General features: G+C 51.3%; 1 protein-coding gene across 2 annotated transcripts; it reads left to right on the top strand.

Moving 5' to 3' along the window:
* The first annotated feature begins 5820 nt into the window (after window positions 1-5820).
* Lrrc43 (leucine rich repeat containing 43) lies at window positions 5821-22812 on the top strand. 2 transcript variants are annotated; one of them, XM_032887128.1, is made up of 12 exons: window positions 5821-6020; window positions 8707-8967; window positions 10445-10555; window positions 13490-13629; window positions 15668-15906; window positions 16412-16620; window positions 17177-17517; window positions 19305-19425; window positions 19550-19645; window positions 19740-19925; window positions 20267-20300; window positions 22660-22812. In XM_032887128.1, exons 1-12 carry the CDS (start codon window positions 5883-5885, stop codon window positions 22785-22787), a joined length of 2004 nt encoding a protein of 667 aa, XP_032743019.1. In that variant the 5' UTR covers window positions 5821-5882; the 3' UTR covers window positions 22788-22812. The 2 variants fall into 2 exon arrangements, with proteins under 2 accessions (XP_032743019.1, XP_032743018.1); XM_032887127.1 differs by having other exon boundaries at window positions 19305-19446.
* The last annotated feature ends 3 nt before the right edge of the window (window positions 22813-22815 follow it).

The raw sequence follows: 22815 nt of genomic DNA, 5'->3' as shown, positions 1-22815 counted from the left end.
GGAAGAAAGCCACCAGGAATAATAGAACTGTGAATGACTACTGCGTGTTTGGCTAGAGAATGGTGTGTAAAATATCTTAACCTTTAAACTGAGACCGGAAGCCAGACAGGGTGGCTTTGTGATTCCATCACTCAGGAAGTCAAGGTAGGAGGCTCCCAGCAAATTTGAAGACAGCCTAGGTTACATAGTATCTTTCAGATTAGCTACAGCAACCTAGATTACATAGTATCTTTCAGATTAGCTACAGGGTGCCATTGTCTCAAAATAAAAGCTGACTTAGTAATTAATTGATTGGTTGAGTAAAACGGAGACCCAGAGGATGAGAAGGAATTTTTCGTAGAAGGATCTGGGGACAGTGGGCTGCTGCAGAGATGAGCTCGGTGTCCTTCCACAAACAGGAAGAAGGCCATGATATCTAGAGTGAAGTGGGAGAAAAAGAAGGTGGTAGAGATGTGGGCAGAAGCCCAGCACGAAAGACCTTGGGGCCAGGATAAAGAACTTAGGTTTTTTTTCTAAGTGCGATGAGATACCACCAGATAGCTTTAGATAGGGACTTACAGGATCTGGCCTGCTTTTGAAAAGCGGGGGAGAGACAGGCTTCTGAGTACAGAGGGGAGTGGGAGTTTAAGATAGAGACGGGGGAGCCAAGGAGAAATTACCCAGGGGTCCAGGTGAGAGGTTAGGGCAGCCGTCATGGAGATGGAGGTGTAGGAGCCAGTGGACGGATGTGGAGATGGATCAAGGGGAACTTCTGGGCGGTGAGGAAACAGTTGGGCTGATAGTGTGTGATGAGGGACAAGATGTCCTCAGAGAGGAAGTTGAGAGTCCTGCTAGGAACAGTTGACTAGGACGCCATGGGGCATCAGTTCTGTGACAGATGAACCATGGTATTGGAGTCCAGAGTTCAGAAATGAGGTCAGGTGTGGGTGGCTCCCAGCCCCCAAACACACAACAGGAGGAATCCCCTGTCACTCTCATTCCTACCTTGGCTTCCCGGCTTCTCTTTTCTTTTTTCTCACCTACCTTCCTTTCGGTTTGGGGTTTCAGAAGTGGGCTAGCCTCAAACATCCCAAGGCTGCTCCTGCCTCCCAGGTCTGGGATGGTGCCCCCACATCAGGACTCTGCCTCTGCCAGGCTTCTCCACAGGGTGGCTTACTCGTGCTCTTTACCTCACTTTCCAAACCCCAATTTAATCAAATCTTCTAGTAAAACCAGCAGCCGGCAGGACTCTGACACCCGGCCTTGGTTGTAACTAGTGTTTGTTATACATAGTGGACATAATGTAACCATTATGTCACATCCCAGGCAAAGGGGACTCTGTAGAGGAAAGCAGTTTAGTAATCTGTTTACTTAAGACACCTTGATTTTTGCAGTGCTGGATACCTGAGTTGGTTTAGTGCTAGCATGTAAACCCTTAGGGCTAGACGCAGTACCATGATTCAGTGCTTGCCTGCCTTTTCCGAGGCCCTGGGGATCCATCCAAGAAGCCAGACGCCCAACAAAACTGAAGGGAGTCAGGTATGATGGTGCACACTTACGATCCCAGCACTTGGGAGGTAGAGGAACGGGGATCAGAAGTTCAAGGTCACCTTCGATTATGTATCGAGTTCCAAGCCAGTCCCTCCCCTGCATATCACACACACACACACACACACACACACACACACACACACACACACTAACCAGCCACCCTCCATGGAACGAAACAAGGCGGATGTGCAGCTCAGTTGGTAGAGTGCGAGTGCTTGCTGCAGAGAGCCCTGGGTTCCATCCTCAGCGCTGTACAAACAGGACGTGGCGTCATCAGGAGGTAAAGGCAGGAGGATCAGAAGTCCCTACTACAGAGTTAAGTCGGAGGCCAGCCTTGGTGCATGAGACCCTGACTCAGAATAAACACAACTTGACAAACAGAACCGACACAAAATCTGGGGCAGAAGAGAAAGCCGGAGAGCCTCGTGGGGACTTAGACGCCATTGCTGACTCGAAGATCACGGTCCCTCAGGGGAATCTAGGAAAGCCTTTTGACTTAAGGGTGTGAGCTTGGTACAAGCCTCTGAGCCCTGGTGGAGAGCAGGAGTCCCAAGCCTATAGCTTCCTTTTCCATCTGTGAGGGAATGCTCAGAGCGCATGCTGGGCTTCTGATCATTTGATTTGTTTTCAGATAGGGTCTTACTTTGTAACCCCAGCTAACCTGAAACTTACAGTGTAGCCCTGACTTTGAACTTACAGTAACTCTCCTGCCTCATCGTCCCAAGAACTAAGATTGTTTTTATTAGCATGTATTAATTTTATATAATGGGCTTCACTATGATAATTTCTTGTATGTCTATAATGTATTTTGAATGTATTCACAAACGCACACCCACGTGCATGTGTATTCGTACACACACACACACACACACACACACACACACACACACACACTTTGCCCTTTTGTCTCCTTTCCTCATGTACAGATTCCTCTTCTTCCCAGCCAGTGCCCCTTCTGCTTGCAGGCCTTCTCTGAATGACCCCATAACTTTCCTAGGATCATGGATAAATTGTTCACAACAGCGAGAGCATCTTACCAATGGCTTCACCACTGAAGAAAATCTCCTCCATCACTGAACTTGTATAAATCCTCGGGGAGTGGCGGGGGCGCCGGGAGTCCTTCCTCCCACCGTGATACATCAGCCCGCCCAGCCTTGGGCTACGCAGATAACTGTTTTCATAAGAAGAGGTCGCACCATGTAGCCCAGATGTGGGATCCTCCTGCGTCCACCTCCCTAGAGCTGGGATTAGAAGAGTGCACCACCATGCCAGCAAATCGAGGGTCAACAAGAGAGAGATACTATGGTCCCGGTGAGCGGCGAGCATGTGCTGTCAGCCTCCCCCGTTCTTCTCGCCTTTCACTTTCCACAAAAGCTGCAGAATTCCAACCATTATTACGCCACAATGGCAAGTCTTTCACCTTGGTTTTTGCAGTGCTGGGTTCTGAATTCAAGATAAATTCTTTCAGTTGAGCTGTGGCCCCAGGCCCATTTCTGCTTTCTTAAAACCCTCAGTTTAGGGCTGCAGAGATGGCTCAGTGGGGAAGTGACTAATGTCTAGACAGGAGGGCAAATTGTCGGAGTCCACATAGTGCTCAGCATGGAATCCCATCTCCACAATCCTAGCTCACCTCCTGAGAGCTGGAAGGTGGAGGCAGGAGGATTCCTGAAGCTTGCAGCCCAGCTGGCCTGGCATATGTATGAACAGTAGAGAGACCTGCCTAAAACAAGGTGGGAAGTGAGGACCCTACATTGTCATCTGACTCCCACGTGGGGGTGATCCCACTCACACAGAATATATTTTTTTTTTAAATCTATTTATGTATTATATACACAGTGTTCTGCATATACATCTGCAGGTCAGAAGAGGGCATCGGATCCCATTACAGATGGTTGTGAGCCACCATGTGGTAGCTGGGAATTGAACTCAGGACCTCTGGAAGAGCAGTCAGTGCCCTTAACCGCTGAGCCATCTCTCCAGCCCTATTCTACACACTTAAACATCCCCAAGAACGTTTCAATCGGCTCTCAAACACTACACATTCGTAGGTGAGCCAGGATAATGTGACAGGTAGATGTAAAGAGATGTGGACTAAGGGGTTGGGGATTTAGCTCAGTGGTAGAGCGCCTGCCTAGCAAGCGCAAGGCCCTGGGTTCGATCCTCAGCTCTGAAAAAAAAAAAAAAACGATGTGGACTAGAAAAACATATAAGGGGTAAAATCAGAAAGGATGGGTGGCTGTGGAGATGGAGGAATGGGATTGAAGGCAACTTCTAGGTTTCAGGTTTGGGCAAATGGATAAAAGGCAGTGGTTCAAGGAAGACGCAGAGCGTGTGGGCTTTGTGGAATGTAATTGAATCTTTTGTTGTGAGGTGAGGGGGCACAGCTAAGGATGATTGAGCCGGCCACTGGACTTGAACTAGCAACACAAAGGAGGGAACTGGAAATGCCCATTTGGAAGCCACCAGTATTTCACAGTGGACACAACAGCAAGCCTATAGCAGAGGACCAGCATATGAGATGGCAGTCACTTGTAGAGCCTTGGGACCTGAGCCATCAGCAGCAGAAAAAAGAAAGGTGACTTGGGGGGTTGGGGATTTGGCTCAGCGGTAGAGCGCTTGCCTAGCAAGCGCAAGGCCCTGGGTTCGGTCCCCAGCTCCGGAAAAAAAGAACCAAAAAAAAAAAAAAAAAAAAAAAGAAAGGTGACTTGGGGTTCAATTCAAGAAGGCGCACCCGAGGAGGGGAGAAAAAGATGTTGTCACGGAACAAGAGGGGAAGTGGTTTCTTAAGTCAGAAGAAACGATTGGCATTCTCACAACCATGGAAAGGTCAAGAGAGATAAGGCTAGGCAGAGCCTGTAGGTTTGTAAATGTGAGGTCACAGGAATTTTGAGAGGGAACTTCGAATAAACTGCTGGGGTAGAAGTCTCACTGTGGCATCGAGGAAAAAGTGAGAGTAGATCGCACGGTCTTGAAACATGGGTGAGAGAGAAGACAAAGTCTCAGGGGAAAGTGAGGTTGAAGACCTCGGGGGAGTCTTGGTTGTGGCTTTTCTGTCGTGCATCTTAGGGTCACTGGACGGTCCAGAACTGACAACGTTCTGAAGCCAACAGGAGATCGCAGTAAGCCCTCCAGGTCATTTGCTGCTAGTTAGTTGTTCCGTGTTTTTAACCGAAACGTAAAACTGCTCATTGGAGGACTGGAGAGACGGATGAACAGTTAAGAGCACCGGCTGCTCTTCCAGAGGACCCCAGTTCCGTTCCCAGGACTCACATGGTGGCTCGTAACTGTAACTCCGGTCCTAGAGAATACAAATTCCTCTTCTGGCTCTGTAGACACGGGGCTTGTACGGACTTACATGCAGGCCAAATACTCATACACAGAAAATATTGTTAAAAGGAACAGAATGAAGTCTGGAGCTTGGAACCAGGCATGGTGGCACCTGTCAGGAGCCCCAGCACTCAGGAGGCTGACGAATCAGATCAAGATCCTTCTTGGCTATCTAGAGAGTCTGAGTCCAACCTGGGCTCACTGGACGACACCATAAGTAATGTGAAAAGAAGAGCAGATCGCACGGACGACTCCCCCCTCTGGAGGAAGTTAGCAAATGGATAGAGACATACAGGGCACCACTGTTTGCCGCTGGCTGAGCAGAGGGCACAGTGGTGTTTGTTTTGTGGTTTTTGGTTTTATTCCAAGACAGCGTTTCTCTGTGTAGCCCTGCCTGTCCCGAAACTCACTCTGTAGACCAGGCTGGTCTCGAACTCAGAGACCCGCCTGCCTCTGCCTCCTGAGTGCTGGGATTAAAGGTGTGTGTTAGTACACCTGGCTTGCTTCATGGTTTTTTAAGTTGAGGGAAAATGATTAGATCACAGTGGTAAAAACCTAATTACAGTTGCACTCTGGATACGCCAAAACCACAGATTTGTGCCCTTGGAGTGAGTGAGTTTTACGGTACACAAATCATACATCTTGTTATATTTCCTAGTTAAAGTTCTCTCCCACTAATTTCACAGCCCGCAGGTGGGGACCCTTGCTGTGTGGAGGAATTTGAGGGGATAGCCAGATAAAGTTGGATGGTCCCCTAATTGAAGTCTTAAGATGTTTAACATTGGACTCATTTTTCTTTAGATCTGCCAAACGGGACCAACAGTCAGCACTTTCGACAATCGTTAGGAGCAAGGAAATAATCCCATTAACATTCTAAGAGAAGTCCGCCACTGGCTGTTGCAAGGTACCTCAGCCAGCCTGGTTGGAGCTTGGCTGAGGTCCTTGACACTGAGGAAGTTGGCTTCCACCTGCACCCAGGATAACGCGTCTGGCGGTTGCCTAGCAACGGCGCGGCTTCACACAGTATGGCGACCAGAGGGTCCAGCGCTAGCGAGGAAAGGCATCTCGGGCCCGAGGACGTCCCAGGGACCTTGAGCACGGCTGTGCGTGAACACCTGCGGAAGCTGTGTCTGCGCGAATTCCCGTGTGGCGTCGGAAGCTGGGTGCGTGCCCCCACAGGGGAGGGAAGCTAGGAAGGGAAGGATCCAGCAGGGGCAGAGCCGGACTGGATCAGAATAGCCGCAGGGAATGTACTAAAGTAGGTGTTACCGAGCAGGGAGCTGGGCTGCCTAGGGGTCAGTAGATGCTCTCAAACAAGTTCGAGGCCTAAAGGGAGGTTTGGATGGGGTCATTTCGGCATTGGCTGATTTGAGGGTTGGGGTGAACTGTGAGGACTGGAAATTGAAGGAATGCAGGGACCAAGCGCCCACCTTGTCCTGGGGGGAACCCGCCCAGCACATCAGACTGACCTTTGGCCTCATGCTAACCTAGAGCAGATTGGCCAAGCTCCAGATATCAGACTTCCCTGAGTCTTGGAGCGGTTTGGTCTTGCACAGTTTGCTCTTTCGCCCCTCATGGGATATGGAGAGAAAAATGGTTTTTCCACGCCCTGGGGCTCCAGGGCTGGCTTTCGCCTTTCTGAGGTCCCACGTGGGAAGGGTTTTCTGCCCCTCCGCCCCTGCCTCCTTTTCTCCTGCAACTGTGCGGGACTCGTACACCTAAGGCGCTGCACAGCCTCTGCCCTGCTTCCAGGCTGAGGGGAGACAGAGAGAAAACACAGCCCAAGGCATAATCAGCATAGCTGGGGAAAGCATCTGGCCCAACAGGGCGTGGGGGTCCCTTTTCCTGTTCCCCTTGGAGAGGAATCCATGCACCCATTAGGGAAACACTCCATTTGTTTAGGCCACAGGTGCAGGTTGAATGCCTACTGTGTGCGAGGCACTGTGCTAAGTTTTAGAGCTTAGGGCTTCAGGGCTGTATCTAGGGAGAGGGGTGTCGCTAAGTGGCAGGGTATTCAAGCCCCATGCAGTCTGAAGAGAGCTGTATTTCAACCATTGCCCAAAGGGAGTAGATTCCAAGGAGCAGATCCATCTTTTACTCGCCAAAGCTTAAGTTCCCCGGTTCACCTTGCCGCATCCTCAGAGAGCAGAAGTTCCTTCTGGGAATCCTCAGTTTACCAGACTGCTCACCAAGCCTCCTGTACACAGCTGTATAAGGGCCAGGTCAAAATGAAATCTTTTTCTTTATTTTTTTTTTTTTTTTGGTTCTTTTTTTCGGAGCTGGGGACCGAACCCAGGGCCTTGCGCTTCCTAGGCAAGCGCTCTACTACTGAGCTAAATCCCCAACCCCTTTTTCTTTATTTTTAAAAGATCAATCACATGATTTTTAATCGTATGTCTCTGTCTGGGTGCGGGCATGTCCAGGTGCTTTCGAGCTGCCTGCCATGGGTGCTGGGAACTGAACTTGGGGATTCTGGAGGAGCTGCTTAAGTACCTCTCCTGCCCAGAAGTGTATTGTGTTTCACGTGTTTAAAGTTCCCAACTCCAGAGGAAAGTGAAAAAAGGAACTTGGTCTTCGAACTCTTCTGTGTCTTGCTATATGTGTCTATGTCACTTGGGTCAACACTGAGTGTTCAAGGCCAGCCTATGCCACACAGTGAAACTCTGCTCCCACAAATAATTAGAGTAAGCCAGGCAGGTCTTCAGCTGCCCGAGTCTTGTCTAGCGTTCACAAAGCCCATGGTTTGAGCTCCCGAGTCTGTCTCATTACACCTAGTGTAGCACTGCATGCTGCTAGTCCCTGAGCTTGGGAGGTGGAAGCAGGGCGATCAAGGGGTTCAAGGAAATCATCAGCTGCTCAGTGAGTTCAAAGCCAGCCTGATCCACTTAAGACCCTGTCTCAAACAAGTAGTCCTGACCAGTGAGATGGCTCAGTGTGAAAAGGCTCTTTCTGTGAAGCCCAATGATCTGAGTTTGATCCCTGGGACACGCTCTGTAGTAGGAGAGAAGCCAACTTCTGCAAATTGTTCCCTGAGCCTGCGACGGCTATTCCTGGTTGTCAGCTAGGCTGCATCTGGAATTAACGAAGATCCAAACTGCTGACCACGTCTGTGAGGGATTGCTCTTCCTTCCTAAACACGTCATCCGAAGGGAGAAGGGCCACTGTTAATTCAGAGCCTCTGAGGTGGCATGATCCACCTTTATCTTGGCTACACTTCCTGGTGACAGCCTGTGTAAAAGACGTGGAAGAAGGACGCTAGCTCTCCTTGCCTGCTTGCTCTCCCCAGCAAGTCCATTCCTTTCCTTCCTTCCCTGGCATTAGAGCCACTTCAGGCTTCTGGCATGTGCTGAGGACCAGCCGAGCCTTGTAGATGGAACTCCTGGATCCTGGGCCCTTCCACTGGGAGACAGCCATTGTTGGAGTGGCTAGACCACAGCCTACAATCCATTCTGATAAACATTCTAAAAATCCCCTTTAACTGTGTGTGTGTGTGTGTGTGTGTGTGTGTCTGTGTGTGTGTATGTCCGTGTGTGTGTGTCTGTGTGTGTGTGTGTCTGTGTATGTCTGTGTGTGTGTGTGTGTGTGTGTGTGTGTGTGTGTGTGTGTGTGTGTGTGTGTGTGTGTGTGTGTGTGTGTGTGTGTGTGTGTGTGTGTCTGTGTGTGTCTGTGTGTCTGTGTGTGTTTGTGTGTCTGTGTGTGTGTGTGAGTGTTTTCCATGTTCTATAACAGAGCGCTCCACATGTACCTGCTGTGGCGAACACAGGTCTGCACGCACGCACGCACGCACGCACGCACCCAGACACAACACAGTAAATAAATGTGCGAAGGCTTCCCTTTCTCCCTCCGCAGAATAAGTCACGCTTTCTTCCTCGACAATATCGAACCTGGAGGGAATTGATCCCCAAGGAGGAGGAGATAGTGGGTCCCGAGGAGGAGACCGTGGAGGCCCTGATGGGCCTGGTCCGCAGCAGCCACTCTCCATGGACTATGCTGAAGGATTCCAGCGCAGAGGACCGTTTCCTGAGAGAACTGGCCATCCAGAATCCACTGACGATCAAGGACACTTTCTTCTACTCCTACTTCCGGTCCCTGCGGGTGGTGGACAAGGGGGTAAGTGTTGCGTGTGATCATTGGAAGGAAGAGAGCAGCTGGGCGAGCTGATGCTGGGACAGGAGGAGAGCCTCCATGACGGTTATGTCTGTCTGGAGGTCAGTTCTGTAGCCACTAAGGCTGACTCCTTGCTCACACTAGGCCCTCCTTTCAGAGAATCCAGTGCTTCTTTTTACTTTAAGGTGTGACGAGAGGGCCTGGGGAGGTCCGGCTGAGGTCAAGAAAGTCTGTTTTTGAAACGCTGTCATATTAATATGACATAGAAACGGCAAGGGACACTCACCCTCCCTGACTCCTTCCTTCCTTCTCCTGTGACCCATTCAAACCATTTTGTCTTGGACTTTCTTGAGTCCTGGGGAAACACTCCCAGTCCTAGGCAAACTAGTAGACTTGGTCACTGTAGGAAAGAGCAGGCCAGCCAGGAAGGGCTTCTGATGTCCGCCAACAGCCCTAAGAATGACTCACTGAAGCTCACGTTGATGGATGCAATCCTTGCGGAGTTGTTTATAGAACAACACTCCCCCTCCTCATCCACACCTCCCTACACCCCTCCATTTACCAAAATCCTCTTTGGTTTGGCTCAAAGGGATCTATGCAAGCCTGACTTCTTGGCGCCCCCTAGAGCTAAAACAGCAGAGGTGACTGCAAGGCTCAGACAAGGGTGGGGACAAAAATCTGAGCGTGCCAAAGACTAATCACGTGTGCTCCTCTGCTGGCCTGGTCCCGTCTAGCAGCAGGAAGGATCACTTGCATGGGCTGAAGAACAGCTACATGGACTCCCCTGTCCTGAAGGCCACTGCTCCAACAGCAGTAGTTCCTCCAGCTCATGTGGCTGTGGTAGAGAGGAGAAAGGATTCTTGTTTTCCCAAGAGTCCCATGATCCATAACAGGGAGGACCCAGGACACTGGCCTGGAGACCCCAAGCTTGCTTTTAGAGTCAGGGCAGGGTTGGAAGAGGCCTTTAAACCCTTTAGAACCATGCCACGTGGGCGGTTGTCTAGAAGGGGAGACGGTACGAGGTTGTTGGGCCTGACACTTAACTCAGACTGGATGAGCAATGGTGGTGCTTTGACTGAGAGGTACCCCCTGCAGACTCAGATACCTGGACCCCTGAGGCTCTCCAGTTTTCTAGAGAGGTTATGGAACCTTTGGGACGTGCGGGAGGAAGTACATCACTGAGGGCGGGCCTTGAGGCTTCATCTCACTTCCTTGTTCTCCCTGCATCCTGGGTGTGCTCCGAATGTGATCACTTAGCTTCCCACCCCTGCCGCCATGCCCTCCCCTACACTACGGACATCTGGTCCTCTGCAACCGTAAGCCAAAATAAACTCTTCCTGGAGTTGCCTTGTCACGCCGTTTTTGTCACAGCAGCAGAATAGTAGCTAATACAGCTCTTACCTTCCTAAGAGGAACACACTTTCTGCTCCAGCACTGCCTGGCACACAGGAGTCCTCAGTTTCCCTCCCTTTTCTTGCAGGTGACTCTGGTGGATAAAGAAATCTTGAAATTTCTAAAGCTCCAGGAGTTGGTCCTGAGTGCCAATAAAATCAAGGACATCGATGCCAACAATCTGCCCCCAACACTGAAGGTACATGTTCTGCGTGGGTCTTAGAGTCCTAGTCCTGCCCCTAACCTGTCCTGCACAGCTCTGGCAAGACCTTAGCTCTGTGCTAAGACCCAGCCCCTGGCTTTTAGAACACAGACCATGTTCCCCCAAAAGTTGCGTAATCCTGTCGGGTCCAGCAGTTCCCTTCTTTCCACGGTGCTTGCCCACAAGAACTAAGGACTCCAGCAGATGCTGACCAGTGCTCTCCCAGCACAGCAGACAGAAAATGGGAATGGCCCAATACCTGTGGCATGGTGAGCAGATGAGCAAAATGTGGTCTCTCCAAGCAAGGGAATATTGGTCACGTATAAAAAAGGAAGGGTGGGCTGGAGCGATGGCTCAGTGGTTAAGAGCACTGTCTGCTTTTCCAGAGGTCCTGAGTTCAATACCCAGCAACCACAGGGTGGCTCACAACCATCTGGAATGGGATCTGATGCCCTCCTCTGATGTGTCTTAAGAAAATGGCAGTATAGTTACATAAAACAAATACATAAACCTTTTAAAAAATTTAAAATAATTTAAAAGGAAGGGCTTTAGGATAGTCACCTAGAAAATATCACACTAGAGAAAGAAGCCAGACTTTAAATAGAAAGACAGATCTTACATATTTTTTCACTTAATAAAATATGCAGAAGGGCTGGAGAGATGGCTCAGTGGTTAGAGCACCGTCTGCTCTTCCAGAGGCCCTGAGTTCAATTCCCAGCAACCACAGGGTGGCTCACAACCATCTGGAATGGGATCTGATGCCCTCCTCTGATGTGTCTTAAGAAAATGGCAGTATAGTTACATAAAACAAATACATAAACCTTTTAAAAAATTTAAAATAATTTAAAAGGAAGGGCTTTAGGATAGTCACCTAGAAAATATCACACTAGAGAAAGAAGCCAGACTTTAAATAGAAAGACAGATCTTACATATTTTTTCACTTAATAAAATATGCAGAAGGGCTGGAGAGATGGCTCAGTGGTTAAGGGCACTGTCTGCTCTTCCAGAGGCCCTGAGTTCAAATCCCAGCAACCACAGGGTGGCTCACAACCATCTGTAATGGGATCCGGTACCCTCTTCTGGCCTGCAGCCATACATGCAGGCAGAAAGCTGTATGATGTATACATAATAAATAAATATTTTTAAAAGATGGAGAAGTGGAAAGTCCACAGAAACAAAAGCTAGTAGAGGTCATGGGGGCTAGGAAGGACCAGGAGAAGTTACTCCTTGGTCTTCCTTTTTTCCTTCCTTTCTCCCCTCCTCCCCTCCTCCCTTCCTCTCTCCCTTTCTCCCTTTCTTCCCTCCTTCCTCTTTCTCACCTCTGTTTGAGGTGAGGACGGAAGTTGGCATTGGGAATGGTGACTGCACACCTCCACCATGTTGAAACAGGAGGCGAGGGGCTAGGGTTCAGGCAGTGGGGGGATTGCCTTGCAAGCATGGAGACTTGAGTTCGCTCTCCACGTGAAACAAGCTGGATGGTGTGCTTTTTATCTCAGCGTTGGGGAGTCAGAGGCAGGGGGATTGTTCAGACTCTCTGGCCAGCCAGCCTGTCTACATGGTAAGTTCCAAGTCAGTGCAAGACTGTCTCAAAAAAAAAAAAAAAAAAAAAAAGAGGATTGGGGATTTAGCTCAGTGGTAGAGCGCTTGCCTAGCAACCGCTAGGCCCTGGGTTCGGGCCCCAGCTCCGAAAAAAAAAAAAAAAAAAAAAAAGAGGCAAGAGGAATCTAAGGAAACCAAGGCTGTCTTCTGGCCTCCATACACACACCTGCTTGCGTGCACACACATATACACACATGCACATATACATGCACATACACATGTACACATCTATGCACAAACACACATACACAAACAGATAAAAACGGTAGACCAGACTCTATCACGAGTCTTCGGCTGAGTGTCAAAATGACCCCTTGGAAGTTCAACACTGAGAGCAGCTGACTCGTGTCCCTGCCCTGCTCAGGATGGTCCCACGTGGGCCTTAGGCAAGAAGCGCAAGTGAAGGAGAGAGTGCTACGGAACCAGGGCTTGTGCCTGGGTCCTCGTCCATCCCCGTGTACTGCCATGGGTTGAGAGGGTGCTGAGGTTAGCCAGGAGGCCGTGGCACAAGCCTCTAACCCCAGCACTCAGGAAGCAGAAGCAGGCAGATCTCTGAGTTGGTGGCTAGCCTGGTCTGCAGGGAGAGTCTCAGGATAGCCAGGGCTACATAGAATAAACATGTCTCAAGAAAACACCTACCACCATCCCTTCCAAACTGTAAGGAACCTTTCCCTTTTGCTGCAACACCCCAATCCCCTTTTCTTTTGCTGTGTAGCCTAGGCTGGCTTGGAACTTACCGAGTAGCCCAAGCTAGCCAGGAACTTGAGAGCCTTCTGTTTCAGGATCCTGAGGTTATGGATACACGCCACCTCACCTACTCTTCTGGCATTAATTTTTAAGCTTTATGATTTTGTGTGAGTGTGGGAGGGGCCCTGTGCCATGGTACTCATGTGGACCAGAGAACAGCTTTATTGGGAGTTGGTTCTCTCCTCCCACCTTGGGATCTGGGACTCGAACTCGGATCATCCAGCTTGTGCCGCTCTCTGCCATCCTCTCCTAACCCCACCGCAGCCTGGTTTCAGATTCACTACAGAGTCAGAGATGGTCTTGAGCTCTTTGCACCTCGCCTCCACCTCTCACAGGGTCCACAGAAGCATTCCCCGACACTGGTGTCACGTGCTGAACATGGCACCCGAGGTCCCAAGAATGCCAGGCAAGCCCTCTCCCAACGGAGCCATGCCCCGGCCTCTTACTGTATTATTTAAAGCAAGTTGCAGTAGGAAGGTCGGAGCAGGCCGCTTACACCCCCTTTCTGCGTTCCTCAGGGAGGGAGCGGGAGCGTGCAGTGAGGGGACAGACCCCTCCAGTCACGCCCGATGCTGTCCCCCCCAGGTGCTGGAGCTGTACGGCAATTTGATCGCCAGCATGGAGTGTCTGTGCTCACCCCCACCCCCAAACCTGCAGCACCTGGGGCTAGGCCACAACAAGTTGCTGGGCCCTTTGGAAAGTCTGTTTGTCACCTCCAACAACTGGTAACTTGGGGGCCTGGATGAGAGGAGGGGGCCACAGGTGTGGGGTGACTTGACCCTGGAGGACTCGGCGGCCGGCGGCGCTTTCTCCGTAACTTCTACAGGGCTGCTAACCCCACAGCGTGACTTGACTCTCGGTCACAGTATCTCACCGAAGCTCCAGGAGAGATAAGGGTGCCAGGGGCCGGTGGGAAGGAGGGGTCCTCAGCTTAGCTCTGTGACATTTCCGCAAGTCATTCTTCCCACCCCCGGGGGGACACTGAGCCGCACACTGGCCCCCAGCTGCTAGATACTTGTAGCCCCTTCCTCTCCCTGCCCTTCCTTGTGGTAATCAGAACATCTCCAGGCCTTCTCCCAAAGCCTTCTGAGGGGCAAGCTCGCCCTAGGCTGAGAACCACTGTCCTAGACTCTTGGGGTGCTCCGTTGCTGCTGAACATCCCCAGAGCTTTGCAGGGCATCGTGCACCCCCAGAGTTTCTGGTTTCCCTAGGGGATTGACAGTGGAAAATTTAAAAGCCGATATGAGAGGAGATTTGTAAAAAGGCCGTCCCAGGGAGCTGAGCAGCAAGACCACCCGTGAAAGGATTTTTTATGTTGCCACTTCCTGCTTCCAGCCCCCCTCTCCCCATTTCTTTTTAAGGCAGAATCTAATGTAGCCAAGGCTTGCCTCAAACTCAATATGGAGCCTCCTCCCTCACCCCCACCCAGTGTCTCAAGGATGGCCCAACTACATTCCCTCTTGGAGACGTAAGGCGCCGCAGAAAAGAGAAGGCCCCCTCTGGCTGACCTCCTGGTCCCCTCCCTTCTCTGTTATGCTCAGCCAATCTGCATAGTCTTAGACTCCCTGGGACTCCCTCTTTCCACTATCAGCGAACAAGATGTACAGGAAACCACAACGCGGTCTTCCTGGAACGGCCGACTGAGATTCATGCCCTTGAGGGACAGCAAGGATCTGGCTTTTGATTCGGAATGCATACCATAACCTTGGGGTGCATGCCAGATCTGGGTCTCACAAAAAGCCTGCGTGAGATGACACGACACACCGTTCACTGCTTTAGAATTCCAAGGGAGAATCTTTCCTGGGAACCCGTTTCTCCCCGGTTCTCTTGAGATAAAGAGGGCATCAGGCAGGGCCTGGGATGGTCCCCTGCACCATTACACTTGCCCTTTCCTGGGACTTAGCCAGTAACCGTCAGAGCAGAGCAGGCCATCGGAAGAGGGTTGGGGAGGAGAGAGAGTGAGGAAGCTGGGTTCAGCCTGTGGGGAAAGCCCTGGGGTGACCGTGGCAAGCAGCGTGCTTCCCTAGTGCTTTGAGCTGGAGTCAGCTTGCTCTGTAGTTTGTAGCATCGGGTCTTGGTCTCTATATGGGAGGCCAGGGCTTCATCTTTGTCAGCTAGACTCACTGACTTATATTAGCGTATTCTTTCTTCTCCCACATCATCTGGAGCAGCGGTTCTCAACCTACTAGTGCTGGGACCCTTTAAAACAGTTCTTCACGCCGTGGTGGCCCCCAACTGTAAGATCCGTAACTATGACTTTACTCCCATCATGCATCGTAATATATTGTAATATAAATATCCGACATGCAGGATATCTGAGAATATGACCCCTGGGAAAGGTTTGCTAGACTCCAAAGGGGGTCTCAATCCACAGTTCGATAGCCACTGGTCTAAAAAAAAAAAAAAAAAAAGCCGAGCTGACCTTACGGCTCTGAAGAAAGACTTCTAGCTCAGTATCTCTGGATGCCACAGCCGGCATACCCCACCTTACTCCCCTCTGCATGCTCCTTCAGTGGCTTCCAGCGTGTGTGTCAGTGGGTGGAATGTTCTAGAGGCACAGCACTAGCCTGATAGCCAACCAAGAGATGGCCGTGAGGTGGGAAGGGCTCTGAGAGCCCATGAACACAGGCTGTGTTCCGGAGAGAAAGGAGAAGCAGGCTCAAGAGCGAATCTGGGTGTAGGACAGAGAAGGCATGTGGCCGGCCAGCGTGCTGTCCCTCTGCTCGCTGACCTTCATAACCAGCATTTTGGCCAACCTCCCAGGCCTCTTCTCGTCTCCCTGGACCTGGGCTTCAATGATTTGACAGACCTGCAGAGCATGATACTGGGTCTCAGTACCTTAAAGTGCCTGAGACTCCTTGTGCTGCAGGGGAACCCACTGGCTCTGGTGCCTTACTACCGTGGCTTTACCGTGGACAGCCTGGCGCGCCTCTGTGTGTTGGACGACATCACTGTGTCTCCCAGCGAGAAGCACCAGTTCCGGGGACTCAACAGTCATGGCGGTAGGGTTCAGTCACACATCCCAGCCTCGACTTTGCCCACCTCCCCATAAACCCTGGGCAGGTACACTAAGCTACCTCGGTTTGGGCTTTTTCTATGTAGGACCCCTGTGGCAGGGATTTGGGGGGGGGGGGGGGATCGACTGGTCTTTGTGGCTCTTGTTTCTATGGTGGCTTGAGATCACCCCCTTGTGGCTCCTGGTATAAGGCACAACAGAGCCCTTTGAAGGTCTGAGTCACCACGCTGCGGGCAGCAGCTGATGTCACAGTTATTTCCCATCTCTCCCTCTCTCAGAACCCTCTCTCTGCTCCACACCTCTCAGCACCACCCCCCGCCTTTGCAGATAGTAAAACAAGGCCTCACAGCATCTAATGGCTTCCCCTTCAGTCATGCCGACAAAACTTAGCAGAGCTGCGACTGCGACTCTAGGGAGGGGGTGGGGTGGGCGTCTGGTGACCCACGCCTTCGCCCAGCCCAGCCGCTCAGTCCCCTCATTACTCCTTGCAGACCTGTTGGCACGTGAGGCCCAGTTTGTGGTGACCATTGGAAATGTCAGGGGGGTTTTGGACAGCTCTATCTTGGACCCAGAGCCAGGACCCGATGGCCCTTTCATCAGCTACAGCTATTATGTGACCTATGACTTTGTGGAAGATGAGGATAAGGAAGGGATTGCAAGTGGGACGGAGGAGTTACACCCTGACAGCGTTCTGGATGAGGTATGACCTGCCGGTCCTGGGAGGGGGAAGGACCTTTCACAAGTCTGTGAGCTTTTGTGAGCTTCTTAGGGCCCAAGGAAGTCTTTAGCATAGAATCGTACCCCTCTCCCTGCAGGAAATTAGGTTCTGCCTGATATCCCTCTCTCCAGGCGGGTGAGTCTCAGTCGTGCCAGCTCCCTGTCCCTGTACCAAGTGACCCTGACAGGGAAGCAGCAGAGAATGTTACACTCCGGCCAGCTCTGTCCCTGGCCCCGCTTGACAATTTTCACCATGTCCCCTGCCCAACCTCTTCATGTCAGGCCAACCCAAGGACACCACACAGGCAGAGAAGTGTTCTCTGTTCAGATGGCTTTTGCTTCTGCCTCCTTCAACCTAAGCTCATGCCTCTGGTCCTGCTCTCAGTCCACGTAGGGCTGGGATGCGGCCTGCCTGGCATGCGTAAGACCTCGAGTTCCCATCTCCAGCACCACAGACTCGGAAGTGTCCAGACAGTCTCCCGCGTCAGCCTGCGCTCACTGGAATAACCGTCTGACCCGCAATCTGTCTTTGCTGGCAGATCGACAATCGGTCCTCTGGCATGGACGAGGAGGAGGAGGAGGACCAACAGGAGGTTCTCTCAGTGTTCCAGAGCCAAGCCCACCACCGCCCGGTCCGCCAGGGTGGCCGGCACAGGTTTCGTCCAGAGTCTCCTGAGGTGATGTCCAGGGAGCTGTCTGAGTATATAGTTAAGGAGATGAATCAGATGGCCGAGGACTCCGCAGAATCTGGGATCACAGTAGATGAGTCAGAGACAAGCATTTCCATCCACTCGGCCCCCCTGCCACAGTCCATTGACTCTTCCGAGGAGCTGGCGAAGCTGCGGCCACGGCTAGACGTTCGGCTCTGTCCATCCCCAGGGTAAGGCTAGGAGGAGGCTGGGACGGCGCCTGGAACATCCGAGGTTGCTGCAAGGCAGGGCTGCCCTGGCGGCTTCCCTTGACCATTCTGTCAAACCACAGAAAGCCAAGGCCTTCCTATTAGCTTGCCTGTAGGCTTTGAGCTCGAGGTAGGTATGGGCTTAGCCTCATTCCTTTCTTTCCTGAAGCCCTAACCTTCCACTTAGCACAACCGAGCCCCGGATGCCTGGGGAACCACAGTTCTCCAAAAGGTTGGCTTTCCTGTCAACAGCTTCCACCAAAACTCTTAGAAACGGAGTCTTATAGCTTCTCTTTAAAAACAAAAAATACTTTCTGTGTACAAGTGCGTCTAATGTGTGCATGGGCGTCTAATGCCCGAGGAGTACCAAAGACCCTCTGGAATTGGAGTCATAGCTGGTGGTAAAACTGACATGTGGATGCTGGGAACCAAGCCTGGGTCCTCTGCAAGAGCAGCAGCCTTCTCTCTGTCCTCTCTTTCAGCGTTTTTTCTTTCTTTCTTTCTTTTTTAAGATTTATTTATTATTATATATAAGTACACTGTAGCTGTCCTCAGACACACCAGAAGAGGGCATCAGATCCCATTACAGATGGTTGTGAGCCACCGTGTGGCAGCTGGGATTTGAACTCAGGACCTCTGGAAGAGCAGTCAGTGCTCTTAACTGCCGAGCCATCTCTCCAGCCCCCACTGATTTTGTTTTTAAACTTCAGACTTGAGCATAGTTGTATAGACCTTCAATTCCAACACTTAGGAAGAGGAGGCAGGGGGATTATTTCCAGTTTGAGACCAGCATGGCTGTTTAGTGAGTTCCAGACCAGGCAGGATTACACAGTGAAACTTCCTTTCAAAAGTAAAACCAAGCGAAATACTGATGGGTTCTGGTGGGCGTGCAGCAGATGTTCCACACTGAGCATGCCCAGAAGGGAGTCCACACTGAGCATGCCCAGAAGGGAGCATCTGCGCAGTCATTTGTCTCTTTCCTGTGTTCCTTTCTGGGGTTTTGGTTCCTTTGCCCCACCCAGATCTTCCCAGATCTTGGTCTCTCACTGTGGTTCTGCCACTCTTGTCACCTCACCAAGCTGGGCTCCCGGGACACCAACATGAGCTCAGGGGAGGCAAAACATTCTAAGATAAGGGTCTCAGCCCATGTTTCTCTAGGTGAGAAATATCGGGGTTTGGGACGGTGCCTGTGGTGTTTAGACTCCCGGGCACCCAGACACTGCAGGGAACCTTGAGAAGTTAAGAACGGGTTGGGGGATTGGCGGTGGGGATTCCTATCCTCCTGTGTACCCAGACACCACTGGGGATCTTGAGTTGAGAATGGGGGCCCTATGACCTCGAGGAGTTAGGAACGGAGGCCTGGAGACCTCGAGGATCTGGGAACAGCCTCAGGATGAATCAGAGATCAAACACCTTTTGCAGGAAGGGGAGCTCACTGGATACACTCATTAGCATGGAAAATTCTAGGCTATGTGCTATATGACCAGTTGTCACACTCCTCTTAGTGGGGTGTCGTGGTCGTGTGCCCCAGGACAGGAATCCGGTCAGGAGCTAGTGAACTCCTGCCATTCTCAATTATGAGTTGTTCTGGGGTTCTGAACTCGGCTACTTACTAACTTACCAGTTCTTCTGTCTGGTGGCACGGTCCACTGCCCAACGCCCCACCATTTGTGAGTGCCTGCTTTCCCCTTGGGTGTGGCCTGGCAGCCTCCCCCCATGTTGTCAGGCACAGCGCCTGACACTTAAGCCACCGGTCTCTCACTCCCAAGGACAGTCCTCTTCAGCACCATGCACAAGCCCTGGGCGGATGTCATCCCTTGCACCTATGAGATGAAGCACACCCTGAAGGAGCTGATAAGGGTCAAGGCCTTCCTGCTGTCCGGGACCACTGTGAGCATCGTAGAGGAGAAAGTGAGCAGGGCAGGGGGGGGGAACTCTGGCCTCCCATTAGTGGGGGGGGGGGCCCAGTGGCCAGTCTCCTCTGCTCAGCTGAGGGCTGGATCTTGTTCTCTAGATCATCTCCTGGCCTGTGGTACCAACTCCTGTTGAGAGCCCCTTGCCTGCCAAGAAGGGGAAAGGCGACAAGAAAAAGAAAGAGGAGCCTGCCAAGGTGACTACAAGACCTGCGTGGGCCACCTCAGGGCAGGGAGGGGTGTGTGGCCCAGTCCAGCTCATGCCTGTGTTCCTGGCCTCCTTGCCCACAGGACAAAGCCCAGAGGAAGAAAAAGGAGCCACCCAGAGAGCTGCGCCAGGACCCACCTGTGCTGAGGGTGCTGGGCAGCGGACAGGTGTACCTGGAGCCCTTGCTGGCAGGGGAGCCAGTGGTGTCCACTGTGTGTAATTTTGGGGTGGCCCGCACCCTGGAGACTGACAGGCTCACATATGCCAGGGTATTAAGGGGTCCTGGGCCTTGTCCTTTTGTCTCTGCCTCCCCTCTTCTTCATGGAAAGCTTGTTGGATCAGGAAGGGATGGGTGTGGCTGGGAGTGGTGGCACCCTGGAGGGGCCCCGGTTGTACATAAGGGCTGCCGAGCACTTTGATGGTCACTGACGTGGTGATACCTTCTCCTCCTCAAGTGTGGTCCAGGTCAGCCACCCTCCTCAGCAGGAGCCCTTCCGCCCCAGTTTTGGGATGAATTCACGGCACTGGGAGGGGTGGGTGTTCCCCAGTGTCAGCCCCAGGGTCAGCATCTGCTCCAGCAAACACCTGGTTTTGTGATTCTTTCTCTCAGGATTCAAAGAAGGTAAAGAAAGGCTCCAAAAAAGGTAAGACCCACCAGCAGCCACTGGGGGCACCTCGGGGATGGGGGGGCGCCCTGCCAAGGGGCCATCCTGGATATAGAGCCCCAGAAATAAAAGGGCTGAGAATCACTTCTGTCCAGCACAGAAGCGAGTCCAGAATCTTCTCTGTAACCCCAAGAACAGCTGTAGGTTGTGATGTTCTGGGAAAGGGGTTGCAGCGGGAGCTGGGATGGGCTGAACCAGGAGGACTTAATCTATGAGCATCTGCACCCTTCTGCTACATACGCCTTATATCCTTCCTTCACCCTTCCCACCCAACTCCTTCCTTCCTTTTTCTTCCTTCCTTCCTTCCTTTCTTCCTTCCTTCCTCCCTCTTTCTTTCTTTCTTTCTTTCTTTCTTTCTTTCTTTCTTTCTTTCTTTCATGTAGTCCAAACTGCCCTGGAACTCAGGACTCCTCCTGCCTCTGTTTCTGGTGTGTTAGATTGGGGCGGGGGAGTTGTTATTTCTGTCTCTCTTATCAGCCTGGAACTCACTATGTAGACCAGGCTAGCCTCAAACTCAAAATTAGTGGGGTGCCATTAGAGTATTTAGAGAATAATTTATAGCATTCGGTGAGTGCCCTTAATAGAAAAATGTCAAGCCAGGCATGGCACAGTCCTGGGAGGTGGAGGCTAGAGGATTGAGAATTTAAGGTCTGGGCTGGAAAGATGGCTCAGTGGTTAAGAGCACTGACTGCTCTCCCAGAGGTCCTGAGTTCAAATCCCAGCAACCACATGGTGGCTCACAACCATCTGTAATGAGATCTGATGCCCTCTTCTGGTGAGTCTGAAAACAGCTACAGTGTACTTATATATAGTAAATAAGTAAATCTTTAAAGAAAACTAAAAATGAAAAACAAAAAAACAGACCACCACCAAAAAAACAAACAAACAAACAAAAAAAACCAACCTGCTAAATATTCAGTTTTCCCTTTTTAATGCAGTGCTGGGGACCAAACCTAGGGCTACAAAAATCCTCCACGAATTAGCTATAGCCTCAGTGTCTTTCCTTTTTCTTGCTTTTTTAAAATTTTTTTTAAAGATTTATTCATTTATTATATATAAGTACACTGTAGCTGTCTTCAGATACACCAGAAGAGGGCATCGGATCTCTTTACAGATGGTTGTAAGCCACCATGTGGTTGCTGGGAATTGAACTCAGAACCTCTGGAAGAGTAGTCGGGTGCTCTTAACCGCTGAGCCATCTCTCCAGCCCCTTTTTCTTGCTTTTTACATTATTTTGTGTGTGGCTCACATAAGGGGACAAGTGGGTCCTGGGGATAGAACTCAGCTCCTCAGGGCTGGAGGGAAAGAGCAGCTGATCTCTTTTCTCCCTCCCTCCTCCTCCTCCTCCTCCTCCTCCTCCTCCCTCTCCTCCTCCCTCTCCTCCTCCTCCTCCTCCTCCCTCTCCTCCCTCTCTTCCCTGTCTCTGTCTCTGTCTCTCTCCCCATCCCAAACGCCCCTCCCCCTTTCCTCTGAGAGGGTGGGACTTCCCCTGGGTATACCCCGACCCTGGCACATCAAATCTCTGCAGGATCAGGGGGAACTTTGTTGGGGAACGGATACCACAGTCAGGCTACAGCTTTAGGGGAGAGCATCTGTTACGGTTTTGGGGGGACCCACATGGAGACTGAGCTGCATGTCTGCTATATATGTGCCGCTGTATACACTTTGGTTGGTGGCTCAGACTCAGAGCTCCTAGGGGTCCAGGTTAGTAGACACTGTTGGCCTTCCTGTGGGGTTCCTCTCCCCTTCAGTACCTTCAATCCTTCCCCCAACTCTTCTACAGGGGTCCCCGACCTCCGTCCAATGTTTGACTTGTAGGCATCGGCATCTGTTTCAGTCAGCTGCTAGATGGAGCCTCTCAGAGGACAGTTGTGCCAGGCTCTGCAAGCACAACAGAGTATCATTAACAGCGTCAGGGATTGGTGCTTGCCCATGGGCTGGTTGTTGGCAATTCCTTCAGTCTCCGCTCTATCTTTGTCCCTGCATTTGTTTTAGAAAGGACAAAGTTAGGGTCAGAAGTTTTGTGGGTGGGCTGGTGACCTTATTCCTCTACTGGGGGGTCCCGCCTGGCTACAGGAGATGACATCATGATCCATGTGCCACCTGTTAGTCATCTCGAAAGCAGCTAATTTCTTTTGCAACGCACAGCTCATTGAATCAGTGTATTCTTGATTGCAGTTAACATACTAGGGCTGGATCTCTTTCGGAAACCGAGTTCCTCTAGGTTGGAGAACAGGGCTTGAATTCCGGGATGAGGGAGGAGTACATCCAGGATCGGAGAGACCTGCAGCCCCTTTGTCCCTTAGAACTCATCTGCTCGCAACTTATATTTTCTCAGATAAGTCAAAAACGGCGGCTCCAACCGTAGAAAGCGGGTACCAGCCAGAGCCCCTGTCGGTGGAGGTCCAGATCCAGTTGCACCAGTACCGCTCGGTGGAGGAAGCATTCCTTAGCTTGATTGACTAGCAGGGAGAATAAAGGCTGCTCTGCAGCC

Source organism: Rattus rattus, chromosome 16, assembly GCF_011064425.1.
Source record: "Rattus rattus isolate New Zealand chromosome 16, Rrattus_CSIRO_v1, whole genome shotgun sequence".
Classification (NCBI taxonomy): domain Eukaryota; kingdom Metazoa; phylum Chordata; class Mammalia; order Rodentia; family Muridae; genus Rattus; species Rattus rattus.
The sequence above is the reverse complement of the archived record's forward strand: the minus strand, read 5'-3'. Positions and strand labels throughout refer to the sequence as shown.

Coding starts and splice junctions, on each gene's coding strand:
- Lrrc43 (XM_032887127.1), top strand. CDS start 5,883: ATGGCGACCAGAGGGTCCAGCGCTAGCGAGGAAAGGCATCTCGGGCCC. Junction 13,630..15,667: donor TTTGTCACCTCCAACAACTG/GTAACTTGGGGG, acceptor CCAACCTCCCAG/GCCTCTTCTCGTCTCCCTGG. Junction 20,301..22,659: donor AAAGAAAGGCTCCAAAAAAG/GTAAGACCCACC, acceptor ATATTTTCTCAG/ATAAGTCAAAAACGGCGGCT.